This window comes from Eulemur rufifrons, chromosome 19 (genome assembly GCF_041146395.1).
Source record: "Eulemur rufifrons isolate Redbay chromosome 19, OSU_ERuf_1, whole genome shotgun sequence".
NCBI lineage: Eukaryota > Metazoa > Chordata > Mammalia > Primates > Lemuridae > Eulemur > Eulemur rufifrons.
Window position 1 is genome coordinate 66,242,597 of NC_091001.1, and position 15,285 is coordinate 66,257,881.

Here is a 15,285-nt window from a genome sequence, read left to right on the forward strand (position 1 = left end):
TAGCCAAGGGACTTCTTGAACTAATTATCAGAATAAAGATACAATGTGCTCTTTAACCCTAAAATTCAAACTAAAAAAATAGCTGCCTTGTAGAGAAGAAATTTAATCTTTGGATCTACTAAACCGTAGAATTTTAAAAAAGCATTTCCCATCCAGGTTCAGTTAGAAAAGATAATAAGCTTATATTTGAACAGTGGCAGGATCCTAGAGCAATAGTTCCTAGCTTTGGCAACACATTACAATCACCTGCAGAGCTTTTAAAAAGGGGCCCACCCAGACCAGTTACATCAAAATCTCTGGAGGGAAGGGAGCATCAGTAATCTCTTACGAGTTCCCTAGGTGATTCTCATGTGCATCCAAATTGAGAACCACTGCTTTATAGCAAATTAAAAAAAAATTTTTTTAAAGCATCTTTTTTTACATAACAGACCGTGAAAAGGATAAAGCCCACATACTGAACGAAATGAGAGTTTTAACAGTAGATTCTAAGTAGAAAATTGGCTTACCAAGCACCTAAAAAACAAAACAAAACCAAGAAACATAGAAATAAGCTCTCTGTGACTGAATTATCTGCCTTTCAGAGGAGAAACATTTTAAAATTTATTTTATGGATATTAGAAAACTGCTGGTCTAATTTCACACCACAGAGCTCTAAACAACAGTCTATATCTTAATTAGGAGCACAGAGCAGAGAGAATTATGTAGTCTAAGAAAAAAATTTCTTTTGAAAAATATGTAATAGTGCAGAAAAAGAAGTTTTTATTGGTAAATTCATTAAAAATGTCTTTTAATTGTATATATGTGGATTAGCATATATAATATGGTAGTTGTTTTCATTTAAATTTCCACATACTCTTTATATTTCCTTTTGGAAAGTTACTATCATCTTCCTAAAACTAGTATTTTATTCATTCACTGTGTCAATAATGTGATGACAAGAAGTTATTCTTCCCTTACTTTTGTATTTAAGCAGCTATTCTAACTCTTTAGATGTTTGGATTTGATAATACTTTCTGAGTATGGTGTTAATTTCTATGATATCTTACTCAGAAAAGGTCACCTGAATTTGTTTACCAAATTAATCAAAAATACATAAGCAGAGCTATTAAACCTGAAAATATATTGCCAGGGCCAGGGTAATATATTTTATATATTTGCATAAAATATATTTTTAGGGAATTATAACCTTACACAGATTATTTTTTCCCATAAGAATTAAAAACTATTTTTGCAGTGATTTTTCAAGAACAGTAACTAATGGGAAAGTAATAATCTGACCAACTATTAATATATTATGATTTGACAAAATAGGCATTCAGAAAACATTATAAATATATTCAGCTGAACAGCCAACATATTTAAGAAACATCTCTTCCAAAGAAATGCATGTACTGTATTAGCTTTCAGCCAAATAACAAAGATATTCTATTTTAGGGATGCTGGTTTTTGAAAAAACTCTCTTTATCATAAAATAAAACACACAAAGAAAACCACACAAAATAAATGTATAGTTTATTGAGCTATAATAAGGAAAAAAAACCACTGAAACCGCCACTCAAGTCAAGAAATAGAACTGTGCAGACACCCAAAAGTAACCCCATGTGCTCTGTCACAATCCTAACCCCTTCCCTGTCCCCAGAAGTAACCACTATAATGACTTTTAATCACTTTCTTGTATACTCATATAGTTTTTATCACCTGAGTCTGCATCCCTAGAAACCATAGTTTGATATTAGCTATTTAAAACATTTTAATGTATATCTTAAATCTCTTTTAATCTGTAAGTTCCCTATCCATCCCTTTCTTTTCCTTAAAATTTTCCTGTTGACACTATAGTGTCCCATAGTCTGGATTTTGTTGTTTGCATATTCCTGCATGGTTTGACGTGTTTCTCTGTCCTTTGAGAATTCTGCAAGTTAGTAGTCAGTTTTGGCAAGACTCTATGGGATGATTTGTTCTTTCATCAGGAGGCACAAAATTTCAGGTTCTCTCTTTGTTGTTTTTGAGAAAGAGCATCTCGCTCTATTGCCCAGGATAGAGTGCAGTGGAGTTATCCTAGTTCACTGCAGCTTCCAACTCCTATGGCTCAAACAATCCTGCCTCAGCCTCCCAAGTAGCTGGGATTATAGGTGCTTGCCACCACGTCTGGCTAATTTTTCTATGTTTTGTAGAGATGGGGTCTCACTATTGCCCAGGCGGGTCTCAAACTCCTGGACTCAAGTGATCCTCCTACCTCAGCCTCCCAAAGCATTAGAATTATAGGACTGCGCCTATAATTCCACACCCAGCCTGTTGTTTCTCTTTTTGATGTTAGCAGCTTTGGTGTTGAGTGCCTAGATCTATTAATTCATTAGGATTGTAAAATGGTAATATTCTAATTATATTGTTTCTTTTTCATTTATTACTCAGGATACTTTTATAGAGACACTTCCAGTCAACTCCTATTTGTTTTCCCAATAGTTGTATTCACATAGGATAAGCAAGATAAATGTCTGATTCTTTTCTATTTACTAATTTTTCAAGAGAATTAATTGATTCCCTACCACTCCCTGAAGGTGACCAATTAGTTTTTACTTTTTAAATAGTATTATTAATTCATGAATTTAAAATACTCAATTTTATGGGCCTCATAAATTATAATTTTTATCCCTTTGGAAGCTCAGATTGTCCTATCTTTGGCCAGTGAGAGCCTCTTTAAATTGGCTCCTCTTTTTGTTATGACCTCACCAGTCTTGGGTATCTTCTCTGCTACCTGGTGTGACAACATGTTCTATGCTCATCTTGTATATTTCCTGTTCCAGACCTGAAGTTAGTAATTTCTCCAAGACACTTTTATTTTTCCTTTTAATGGAAAATGGTATTTTAAGCTGAAGTCAAGGTGTTAAGGATATTAGGCTATTGTTTTTGAGTTGGTCATTGTTTTTAGGTTTCCTCAGTAGAAAAAGTTAGAGATTTTATATATATATGTATAGAGTTCATTGATACTTCTAACTCAAATTCAGGGTTTTTAATTTAATCTCTTTTGTATTATATTTGTATTTCCTCTCTTCCATATCAAAAAATCCTAGCTTGTAGGGGTACAGGGGATAAATTATTATAGACTATCCCATAATTACTCATTTATTGTATCCCACAGTACATACCTGACAGTCTCAAAATAATCATGCTAATTCTACCACTATTAGTATAAATTACTGAGAACATTCAAAAACTTTTTGCCTATGTTTTCCTCATTTATCCCCCTTCCATTTTTAAATAGTTATATTTTATATTATTGGATCATATATTTATTACATAAAATGCCCTCTCTTTTAATCCTCATCTAGTTGTCCATGGGTTTTTGGTTTTGCTATTTAGTTGAACTAACTGTCTGTTTTATGTGGGGATTTAGAGAGGTAAAAATCTATGGTACCACCACTACCACCTTTCCAGAATCAGGGATTCTATTATGTTCATGGTCATGATAAACACATTTAGTTTGAACAATTTTTTGTAAAAGGTTAAAGTCTATGTTTAGATTCACGTTTTTGCATGTGAATGTACAGTTGTTTCAACACTACTTGTTGCAAAGACTATCCTTTCTCCATTGAATTGCCTTTGCTGCTTTGTCAGATATCCGTTGACTGTATCTGTGTGGGTCTATGTCTGGGCTCTCCAGTCTGGTCCATTGATCTATTTGCCTACTCTTTCATGAAATAAGTTTTTAATATATTTTGTTGACTGTTATAACAAGTAGTTCTATGGATTGGAGGATTTTATTAATATGAACATACAAATTTATAACTTTCACATACAAAAAAGTATGTATAAGGGAATACTTATGCTTCCTAGTAAATATGTACATCTTTCTAAACTTTTCTTTTTATGGTTGTAAGACATAAATATATGTATATATATATATATATATATATCTCCTGCATATAAATGTCAGAGTTCATTGAAAGCTATTAAAAATAAGAGATGTATCCATTTGAAAATGATTGTTACTATTTTTTTTAATTTATATATTTGAATAAGTAAAGATGTAGGAATAGGAACTGTTATTCACTACTTATTGAATAGTGAATTAATAAACTGTGGTAGAGAGCAATTTAGCAATAACGAATATGATTGAAGATGACTCTCCTACACTAAGAAGAACAGTCTCATGTGCGTAAGGGGACATGTACAATAGTGTTCTTAGCATCATTGTTTATAATAGTAAAGAAATTTGGAAAAATTTAAATGTCTATTAAGAGGAAAATGAAAACATATTTTGTGGTGCATTCAGAGGGTGGAATGCTATACAGCAGTTTAAATGACTGAACTAGAGCTATGTAAAATCTCAAAAGAATAAGTTGAGCAAAAAGACATTACAGCATGACATAACATAATAACATTTATATAAAAATTTAGAACATTCAAAATAATGTTATGTGTTCTACAGAGTTGTTTTGGATTGATGAAGTAATAGTAATACATAGGAATAAATACCAAATTCATAATAGTGTTGCCTCTGAGGAATGAGAGAAGGGAATGGGATCTGGCAGGCTTCAAACATGTGTGTGATATTTTATGTCTTTAAAAAAATTAAAAGGATAGTATTTCATAAAGCTGTTTTCACATATATCATATTATTCTCTCTACTTTTATGTGTGTTTTCAATGTTTCATAACAAAGAAGTAAAAATAAAATGTACCTTTAACTTCTGTTCCTAAAAATTTCCATGAAGTGAGGAGGGAAATGTAGGTATCAGAATAAATTCTACTGACAAGCTAAGAACTTTTGGTTGCTGCATAATCTTTTAAATTACCTACTAGTGAAGCTATTCAGTTTCAGTAAAGGCCACTCTTCAAATGTTTTTCCTGATTTACATAAGTGTGACTTAAGAGTCTTAATAGAGACTCTCTCTCACTGAAACATGAAACATGAGAATCTTGAGCCTATCTCTAACTCACTGTGATTGCTTTTCTGTTTTTTGTGCTTTCCTAATTTTAAAATATCTTCCAGAGGTGGTAACAATCATATTGACTTATCATGCCTTTCATTCTCTGTACTGTTCCTTCTTTGATGACTTTTGGATCAATTCTATCTACTTTTTCAAATTTAGCTTTTTTAAGAATAAAAATGAATCATCTCAGTAATACGTTTTTTAAGTGGTTTCAACCTTAAAGCTTATTGATTTAAACTTGGCTAAAACAATTTACTTTAGGATTGATACTACCAACCTGTTTATCCTTGAAATTGGGAAATTCCAGAACCTTTAGGACTCTCTATCTCTTCTACTCTTTCTTAGCTTCAATTTTTCAGTTCTTACCATTTATTTCTTTACCATATGTTTTCTTTAAAAAACAACAACAACAAAAAACATTGAGTCATGGCCGTCCATCTCTTGTAAGACAATCTTCCCTCATTGGCCACTTCTAACATCGCGTAGCCTGTAGTGTAGCTAACACACTGCCTGTGTTTCTGTGTTTTTCTTCTTGGTACCTCCCTCTTGCTTTCAAATTAAAGCAGAACTCTTTTGCTTTAGATTTTCAGACTTTCAGCAGACTTTTCGCCTTGCAAAAGTTTTTATTTTTTTCATCCTTTAATTATCTATGCTGTTCTTCCGCTTCTCATTGTTTGCCTATTCACTATGCCTTTGTTAGAACTTTTTACCGTTTGTTATCATAGGCATTCCCACTTGAATTCTAATGACCAGTTCCTGAAACCTCTGACATATATTTTAAGAATCTTTAAAAGGTTAACAGATTTCAAAATTCACTAAGTCTGAGAAGTACCTGAAGATAGGATTAAGACCAAGAACTCAATGAGAGAAGGGAATTCTTGATCATGAAGTTTGTAGGCGATAACAATGAGCATGCCTCATGGAAAGTGGAAGTAGACTTCAAATTAATCTTGATAGGTTACATAAGTGTCACCAACCACAATCCCCTTTTTGAATTATTCTCTCTCTGTTGTGCTTTTCTTCAGGGCATTGTCATTTAGCATTTCTCCCTTCACTACACACCATATTTTTCATTCCTTGATCATATCTTGGCCTTGATCATCTCCTGACTAGTACTTCAATCTAAGTTCATTTGGGGAGAAACACTAGCTGCATAAATATAAGATGAGAGCTGTCTTAGTATGTGCAAGTTTAGATTTTTAAAAGTCTGCATTTTTTTCTAGGTATTTTGCAATAACTACATAATTCTATTTGGTATTTCCAACTTCTTATTTGCAAGAATCTGCTAACAGAATGTCTTACAGCTAGAAAATATATTAACATATTTTTTTCTTTCATATAGTTCTTCAGTCAATAGGATATATAATGCTTAAATAACTTCAGAAGGCTGCTGAAAATGCAGGTGTTTGTACTTCATTTTCATTATCTTGGTCTATCACATTAGCATTTTCCTAGAACAGAATGATGGAATTTTTTTCCGAGGCATCTTATTGCCATATTTTATCTGAGCCCATTTTTATCGATGATTATCTGTTTCTCCGTATTTTTTAAATACAAAATGTCTTCCTTCAGAATTCTAATTGAAATTTCAGTCTTTTCCTTCAAATTAAAATATTAATACCACATTTAAGTAATACACAAGTATCATTTCGCTCTTCCTGATCTAAACTTTTTCACAAAGGGCTTGTGCTGTATCAGCCAAATTATTTTATAAACATTTCCCTGTGAAGATTTACTGTATCTGTGTACTTCTTTTGTTACTATGTTTTTGAGATAGGGCCTTACTATATCACCCAGGCTGGTCTCAAACTTCTGGCCTCAAGCAATCCTCCCGCCTCAGGCTTTTCTGAGTAGCTGGGACTACAGATGTGTGCCACCATGCCCAGCTTCTACATATTTATTGTTGCTTCTTGTTTATTTTATTATAGTACATGATAACCTGTATCATGGCAGTATACAAATTTATTATTTTCATAGACATTTTCATTATTTTATAGAAACATAGAAATGTTTCTTTCATTTTAATAATATTGGTTATCTTTAAAAATCACATAAGTATGATTTAAAATAAATTTGTACTCATGAAATTAAATATGAAATTTATGTGTCTTTTTTGAATGTATTCCATGAATAGTGTTTATTGAGCCGCCACCATGTGCCAAGTACACTGCTAAATATCATAAATCAATTAAATCAGTTTAATATTAACTTCCAAGCCACATCTTTGCTATGTTTAAAATTATCTTACACATTTATAGTTTGCACTATATAAATATCAGCCATAAATTCTAAATAACCAAATACGGATTTTATTTAGTGTCAATGTTTTTCATTCTTTTTGTTATCTACCATCCTTGCCAAAGAATTCAGGGCTTTTTCTTCAGGAACAACAATAATGGCCACTATTTATTGAGGGCTCCTCTGTCCTCTGCATGTTCATTACATTATCTTTAATTCTTATAACAATCCTGAAACACAGGTGAATAAATCCTTATTTTGCAGATGAAAAAACTCCAGTTGTAAAAGGTGATCTTGCCCAAGATCTCAGCATTCTGTATTGCCAAAACAAGGATCAGGCCCTATATTTGCTTTTTTTTTTTAACTGTGCAGTGTTGTTTGTGGCAGTCAGGTCCAATTTGGAATTAAATTTTGAACCCAGGTATATAAAATACTTTAAACATACAGGTATTTTGGATGTTAATGCTAATGTCATATCATTATAAGAGTCATATAAACTTGACCCTGTCTGTTCTTAATATCATATTTTGAAAGGCTCCATGCAATATCATAGAAGAAACTTAGTTTTCTTTTTTATGTTCTATATAAACAGATGCAAAACTAACAATAATATTTTGTATTTGTGTAATTTTTTTTTGAGGAGATAATTTCGTTTTTATTTGGTTCATTTTAGTGATGTTTTTCCATTTACATTTACAAAGCATTCTCTTTATTTTCAGCATAAATCAAACTAATAATGAAGCATCTTTAAAAGAAGTCAGCTTATTAAGAATTTCCCCTTCCAAACTTCTTCAATCATGCAAAACAAAGTTGCCTATATTATTAACTACTTGGCAAAAACAGCTCAGCACAAGCTTCTTTCTTTCCTACCCCAAGGTAACAGGCTCCATTGTCATTTGCATAATTTGTCTCTTTAGCCCCTTCACTGTTTTCTCACTCTTCTTTCCTCTGTGGAAATCCCTCCTCCACACTTAAGTTTCCCAATGCCCTCCCATTCTCATTCCCTCTCTCTGATCACACAAAGGAAAAGCTGATATGGTCATGTAAACTTATTAATCACCTGCGCTTGCCAGACAGCGTGTCCTGTGGACACCTTGGTTTTTAGTGTTAGACAGACCTGGATTCAAACCGCAACTCTATCACTTACTAACTTTGGGACCTAGGAAAACTTATACCATCTCTCTGACCCTCATTTTCCTTATCTGTAGAATGTAGATTGTAGAATGTAGATACCTAACTTTGGAGTATTGAAAAGATTAAATAAGAAATTTTATGAAGGTTTATTGGCACAGTACCCTATTTTCTTATTACTGTTATTATTGGTGGGATTACTCTTTATGGAAACTTATGCACACTCAAGTGTTTTTTAATCTTTAAACTTCTATGGTATCTTTAATTATGCCATGCAGGACATTTTCCTCTCGTAAGTGAGTATCAGCCATAGATAATCATGTGGACAGTTGAGAACACAGCTAGTGATCCTCTTGATCTTGGCTAGCTTTTTAGAGTAATCTGGGATTGGCAGCTGGGGACAGGGGTGCATGGAGTCCATGCTCTTACTCCGCTTTTTACCCCTTTCTCTTGGTGAATCTACTGGGCCTCTTAAAGAAGGTCTCACAAACTTTTGGAAACAAGGAAGCCTGGGACCCTTCTCCCTGGACCTTGAGCCTAATCTTTTCTAGGCCAAGACTGCCTTCTGGCTGGGCCCTTCCGTTTTAGGCTGCCCCTGTGTGAGTGCAGGCTCTACTCAACATCACCTGGCCTCTCAATAATCTGCCCTAAGCTTTCCTTTACAAAACTTTAAGCTTTCTGGAAGTGTGATATTGCAGCCAGCATTATAATGGCTTTTTCAAAAATTCATAGTTAAAAGAAGTTTATTGCATACTTACTACAAGCATAGCTTTTGGCTGGTTGTTACACAGGTACAAAAAAGTATAAAATACATGAGACAGTTTATTTTTTTAAGCCTAAAGTGAAAAAGAGAACATGTGACTAATCATTAGAAGCAAATAGAAGGCCAAATGTCACAAGAGAGGCATTGGCCAAGTTGGGGCTGGAAAGGGGATATAGAGGTAGAATGAAAGGAAGGAAGGATGCCACCCAGCTGGAAGGAATCCAAGAAACTGGGATACTTTTGGTCTAGTATGTATGTAAGTGTGGTTGGTAGGAAAAACTGAGTCTCTGTGGGTGAAGGATATAGATTTCAGGCAAAGGATGTGAGTGAAGTTATAGAGCAGAGAAAATATGGGGCAGTTTGAAATCTGAGTGCTGTTTGAAATCTGAGTGCTGTTTGAGAAACTGTAGGAGATAACACAAGAATTTGTAAGTCAGCTCATGTTCCTCCTTTGTTCAAAACTTATAGCTTCTCATCTCATTTAGAGAAAAAGTCAGAGTCCCTGTTGGCCTACAGGCTACTATACAGTATTCTCCTCTGCCTCCCAATTCTGATTTCCTATTCCCCAGACTCTCTTCCTTGTTCCCACTTCTCTAGCCATATTGGTCTCCTTGATCTGGCCAATAGGGCTTATACTTCAGGGCCCTTTTCCTCTGCCTAAAGCTCTCTTCTCCCTCCTGACCACATGGCTCACTCCTCTTTCAGGCCACCTTTATCACAGAGGCCTGTCCTGACCTCTATGTCACAATCCTTCCTCCCCACTCCAGCTACTCCACACTCCCCTTACTTTGCTTTATTTTACTTCACGGTACTTAGGAAGTACATATATAGAACATCTATATATGTTTACTTGTTAATTATTGTATTTTGCTATTAGGGTGTGATGGGATACAGGAAATGCCACCCCAAAATATGGCACCTTGGCATACTGAGTATTTTAAGCTCAAGGAAACTAAGAAAACCAAAGAAGCAGAAATATCTCTCTGATCTTCTCTTTATCTTTCCCTAACCTTCCCCTAATTTTCTTCCCTGAGGCCATGAAAAGTATTCTCTGACCTGAAGTATTCTCATCCCTGAAAGTAGGTCATAAGACATTTATGTGACAAGTCTCCTGCCCTATATACCTAGAGGAAATGAATGAAGACACGGAGATACAGAGAAAAATCTGAACAAACAGGCCTTGCTGAGTTCCCCTCAGTACCATTAGGTCATACCTGGTTTTTGTCCAGTCACACTTCTACAGGACTGTCCATTCTTCATCACATCTCAACATAAAATAGACAGTTTTCCCTGGGTCTTTGGCTCTTCATTTCTGAAAGCTTCCATGTCATGTAAAACTTCGGTTAAACTTGTTATGCTTTTTTCTTGTTAATCTGTCTTTTGCTTTAGGGATGTCAGCTATGAACCTTGTGATGGGTGAGGAAAAGATACTACTTTTTCTTCCCTACTAGTGTATGTTCCCTGAGGGAGGGGATTTACTTATTGTTGTATCCCCAGACCAGTGCCTGGCACATAGCTCATACTCAAATATTTACTGGACAAAAAGAAAATGAGAGCAGGAAAAAGGGTATGAGGGAGGGAGGGAGTTGGTTGTAAGTCCTACAGGATTTTGTATTCCAGGCAAGGGAATAAAAAATTAACTCATTAGTCTGTGGGTAGCCATTGAAGGGTTTGAACACGGCGGGGGAGGTTAAAGCAAAAGCATTTAATTTAGGAAGATTAATTTGGTGATGATGTATAGTATGGATTTTTTTTAAAAAGTCTCATCAACTTCTCTTCCTCTCCCCAGTCCAGCACTCTGTAATATACCTGTATGTGCTTTTCTAAAAAAAAAAAACCCCAAAACCCAACTTTTAATTTTAAAATAGCTTGACTCATAAGAAATTGCCAAAATAGTACAGTGAATGCTCTTTGTGTACTTTCCCCCCACTTTCTCCCAGTGATAATATCTTACATTACTGCAATACATCATCAAATACAGGAAAATGACCTTGGTACAATACTATTAAACTCGGGTACAGAATTTAGTTGGATTTCATCAGATTGTACATGCACACTTTTTGTGTATGTATAGTTCTATAAAATTTTGTCACGTGTAGATGTGTGTTATTTAATGTTTCTAGGTCTCTGAGGTTTTTGACAAAGTAAGCATTAGAGTATCCTCTTTAATACCATTCTCCTGGTTCTTGGCTTGTCATCATTTACACATGAATAAAGGGAATGGCCTGTGTTGTTTTATTTCAGTGTTCTGCTTTGGTGTTTCTTATAGGTAGGTAGCCTTTCCTTTCTACACCAAAGATACTTTTTAAATTTTAATTCACCAGTATTGACAAATCATATCCCAGTCAAATCATATTATAGTCATTCATTGGTACCTTCAGGAGATTGATTCCAGGACACTCTCTCCCCACTTCCACTCATACACCAAAATCTGCACATACTGGGCCCTGTAGAACAGAGTACAAAAACTAACCCTCTGTATACTCAGGTTTCACATCCTGGGAATACTGTATTTTCAATCCATGTTTGGTTGAAAAAAATTCACCACAAGTGGACCCGTACAGTTCAAACCCATGTTGTTCTAGGGTCAACAGTATTTACTAGGTCTTAATTTTTAAAAATTTAAAAAAACAGTACATTGTATTATTTCTATTGATCATTTGTCTACTTAGCAATCCTTCATATCCTTTCTGATAGTAAAATATTTCTATAAGACTGTTAACAGGGTTCTGAAGTTTTTATGGTTTTTTTTTTTTTTTTTTTTTTTTGCCTATACAGACCTACTAATTAGAAATATATTTCTGGTAAGTAATTTGCCAGCAATTTCAGAATCGAAAGGGTGATGGGTAGAGAGAGATTAACTAATTGTTTAAAGTCTTTTATTCATTGTTTCTAACTTCTTTTTTAGATGTTCTGCTAACCATGTTATTTTACCAAAACCTGACCATATTAGTTTTTATATATTGTGGGACATATTTAAGTGATTTATGGGCTTTTCAAAACAAAGTGTTAAAGTTTAAAACTTATAGTTTAATTCCTACAGCTGTGCTACATATATTTGTATATGTGCTCTATATGAGCTAGATTGCTATATGTACTATTATATATTTATATGTTGCTGATGTTTAAGGTAGTAATTGATGGTCTTTAATAGGTTTCTGAATTGGAGTGATATGCCTGCCTATGAATGACAGCTGAAGAAAAATCCAGGTCTATCTGAATGTACTTGGTATATTTCTTACAGGTTCTGAGTTCTGTCCGCACAGAATGGGACCCACTGGATGTTTGCTTTGGCACCAAACAGCCTTATCAGGTGTTCACAGTGGAGCGCTCCATTAGTGTAGACAAAGAGCCCATGGCTGACAGCTGCATCTATGAATGTGTTTGGAACAAAATCCAGTGTGTGTCAGTCACCAGAATACCACTAAAATCAAAGGCCATCAGCTGCTGCAGGAATGTTACTGAAGACAAACTAATTCTGGGCTGTCAAGATTCTTCAGTAATTCTTTATGAAACTCACCGTAGAGTGACTCTCTTAGCTCAGGCTGAACTTTTGCCTTCATTAATAAGCTGCCACCCAAGTGGCGCCATTCTGCTAGTTGGCAGCAACCAAGGGGAGCTGCAAATTTTTGATATGGCTCTCTCTCCTATTAACATCCAGCTCTTGGCTGAAGACCGCTTACCCAGGGAGACTCTGCAGTTCAATAAGTTCTTTGATGTTCCCAGCAGTCTTGTTCAAATGCAGTGGAGAGCTCCTCAGGTTGTTTCACAGAAGCCTGAAAGTGGTGACATCTGTGATCTCCTCTTCCTCAGGTTTGACAGAGGACCTTTGGGTGTGCTTTTGTTTAAACTTGGTAAGTCAAGGAAGTTGATGAGTAAGTAAATAAAAGTGTTTATGATGCTGACATAATTAAGGCAATAAAACTATTCTTGGAATACAGATTTTTCTTTTGGTCTTCCCATGAATATGTTTGCCTTTCAAACATTTCATATGGTTTTCTTAAAAATGTTTTGTGTATCATTTTCTAACTTTCAAAGGAATGTTAGATATTTAAGAATTTGGAAATTGCACTAATTGTCAATCATGATGTTTAAAAAGTCTTAACTTTCACATTTGATACTCTCTAAAATAAACTGTCCTACTAAAGAATATGTGAATATTTAAAAAGTACTTACTATGTCCGTTGAATAATTCTGTGTTGTAGGAATGTAATACTTTTTCTATAAAAATTAGGTTATTGGTGTCTATTGCTTTCCAGATTGGAATTGTGTGAAGCAAGTATAAAAAAAACAGATGTTTATTTAGAAATTGCTAAAGATATTTGTATAACTTTTTGTTTTTGTTTCCCTTTTGAATAAAAGTATTCAAAAGGATTTATCAATATATCAAAATGATGTTAATGTAATCCATTTCAACCAAGAGACCTTGAAGTGAAATTTTATTTTGATGATTCATTTGCCTTTTGTAGTTTTGCTTTAACAGTTATGCCCTGAAATATATGATACACTTCAGGTAGTTTTCTGTAGTTTAACTTTCTTGTGAGAACCTTAGGTTTAAAAAAACAAATTTTAATTAACGTATATTATGTCTACTTGAGAACACAGAAATGTGAATACATTTTGAAACCCCTTACAGCTTCAGTCCCCAACCCCTGGCACCAGTACCAGACTGTGGCCTGTTAGGAACTGGGCCACACAGCAGGAGGTGAGCCATGGGTGAGCCAGTGAAGCTTCATCTGTATTTACAGCTGCTCCCCATGGCTCGTATCACTGCTATCACTGCATAAGCTCCACCTTCTGTCAGATCAGTGGTGGCATTAGATTCTCATAGGAGTACAAACCCTATTGTAAACCATACATGTGAGGGATCTAGGTTGCATGTTCCTTATGAGAATCTAGTGCCTCATGATCTGAGGTGGAGCTGAGGCGGTAATGCTAGTGCTGGGGAGCAGCTGCAAATACAGATTATCATTAGCAGAGAGGTTTGACTGCACAATAAATGTAATGCACTTAAATCATCCCAAAACCATCCCCCTCCACCCCCTCAGTCTGTGGAAAAATTGTCTTCGATGAAACCGGTCCCTGGTGCCAAAAAGATTGGGGACCGCTGCTACAAGATTTGGCTCTGTGGTACAAAGTTAAATTTTTAAAGATGTTGTAATATTTGTTAAATAGCTTTCAATTTACTTTTTAAAAAAATGGATCTACTTATCTCTGAAATTGAACACATTAAATAAATCTAGTGAAAATGACTTGATTAACCTGAAAGATACAAGGCATATGATGTGAGGTCTGTGTTTTTTCCACATAATAAAATGCAGCTAAATCTATTCATAATGTTAATATTGTCAAGAAAAAAATGTTTGGAATCTCATTTATTATGAGATAATCCAGTTATTCTTTGCCTAACTACATGTTTAACAGTTGTATGTCTCCATACACAACACTAATTAAAGTGGATGTTTGATGTTTTGCATGTCTGTTAAAACACACACACGCACACATACTCTCTCTCTCTCTCTTTCTCAGTCTCTCTCTCTCTCAGTCTCTCCTTTTCACCCTCTGAATTACTCAGTTACCTGTCAAACAGAAGGCTGTCCGCCCACATACACCTAGCTTTTCTTCAGCCCTCCCTGTGGGCCTACTCAAAACAGCTTTGCAAAAAGCACAGCTTTCTCTTCCTATCTCTAGCACATTTGCCTTCTTACTAAAGTAAACAGGCTCTCATTGTAGGGATTTAGAGGGCTTCCTGCTAATTGCCAGCTTGTAAACTTAATTGGACTGTCTCCCTGGGCACTGTTCCTAAATCAATTAGGCAATGAGTTGGCTGTCACCTCTTTTTCCCCAACAAAGTCTCTTGGAAGAGAATTATTCTATAGAAGTAAGCATTCAAATGAAAAGGTGATAACTTTTCAACTGACATTTATCATTTAAATTTTGTCTTCAATATGACTTTTAAGTTTTATAGGATAGAGAAATTATACGGTCTTATAGACTCTTTAAAAGATCTAAACATGGAATTTCCAAGGATTTTTAAAAGTTTTTTTCGTTTTTAATGTATTATAAGATTAATATTTATTACAAATTATTTTTCCTGGGAAGAGTAGATTCCTTGAAATAGAAGATTCCAACTAGCAGATTTTTTTAAAGAAAACTCAGTTTAAAGAACAGATTTTTCTTATGATCTGCTACTAAATACATCCAAAAAAATTAATATACTTCT

At 34.6% G+C, this 15,285-nt stretch overlaps 1 protein-coding gene across 1 annotated transcript in view; it reads left to right on the forward strand.

Moving 5' to 3' along the window:
* The window catches only part of WDPCP (WD repeat containing planar cell polarity effector), a 318,395-nt gene that overhangs the window by 119,271 nt on the left and 183,839 nt on the right, over window positions 1-15,285 (forward strand). The window contains exon 12 of the mRNA XM_069493874.1: window positions 12,307-12,916. Coding sequence (XP_069349975.1) covers window positions 12,307-12,916 — 610 coding nt within the window. The remainder of the gene's footprint in view (window positions 1-12,306; window positions 12,917-15,285) is intronic.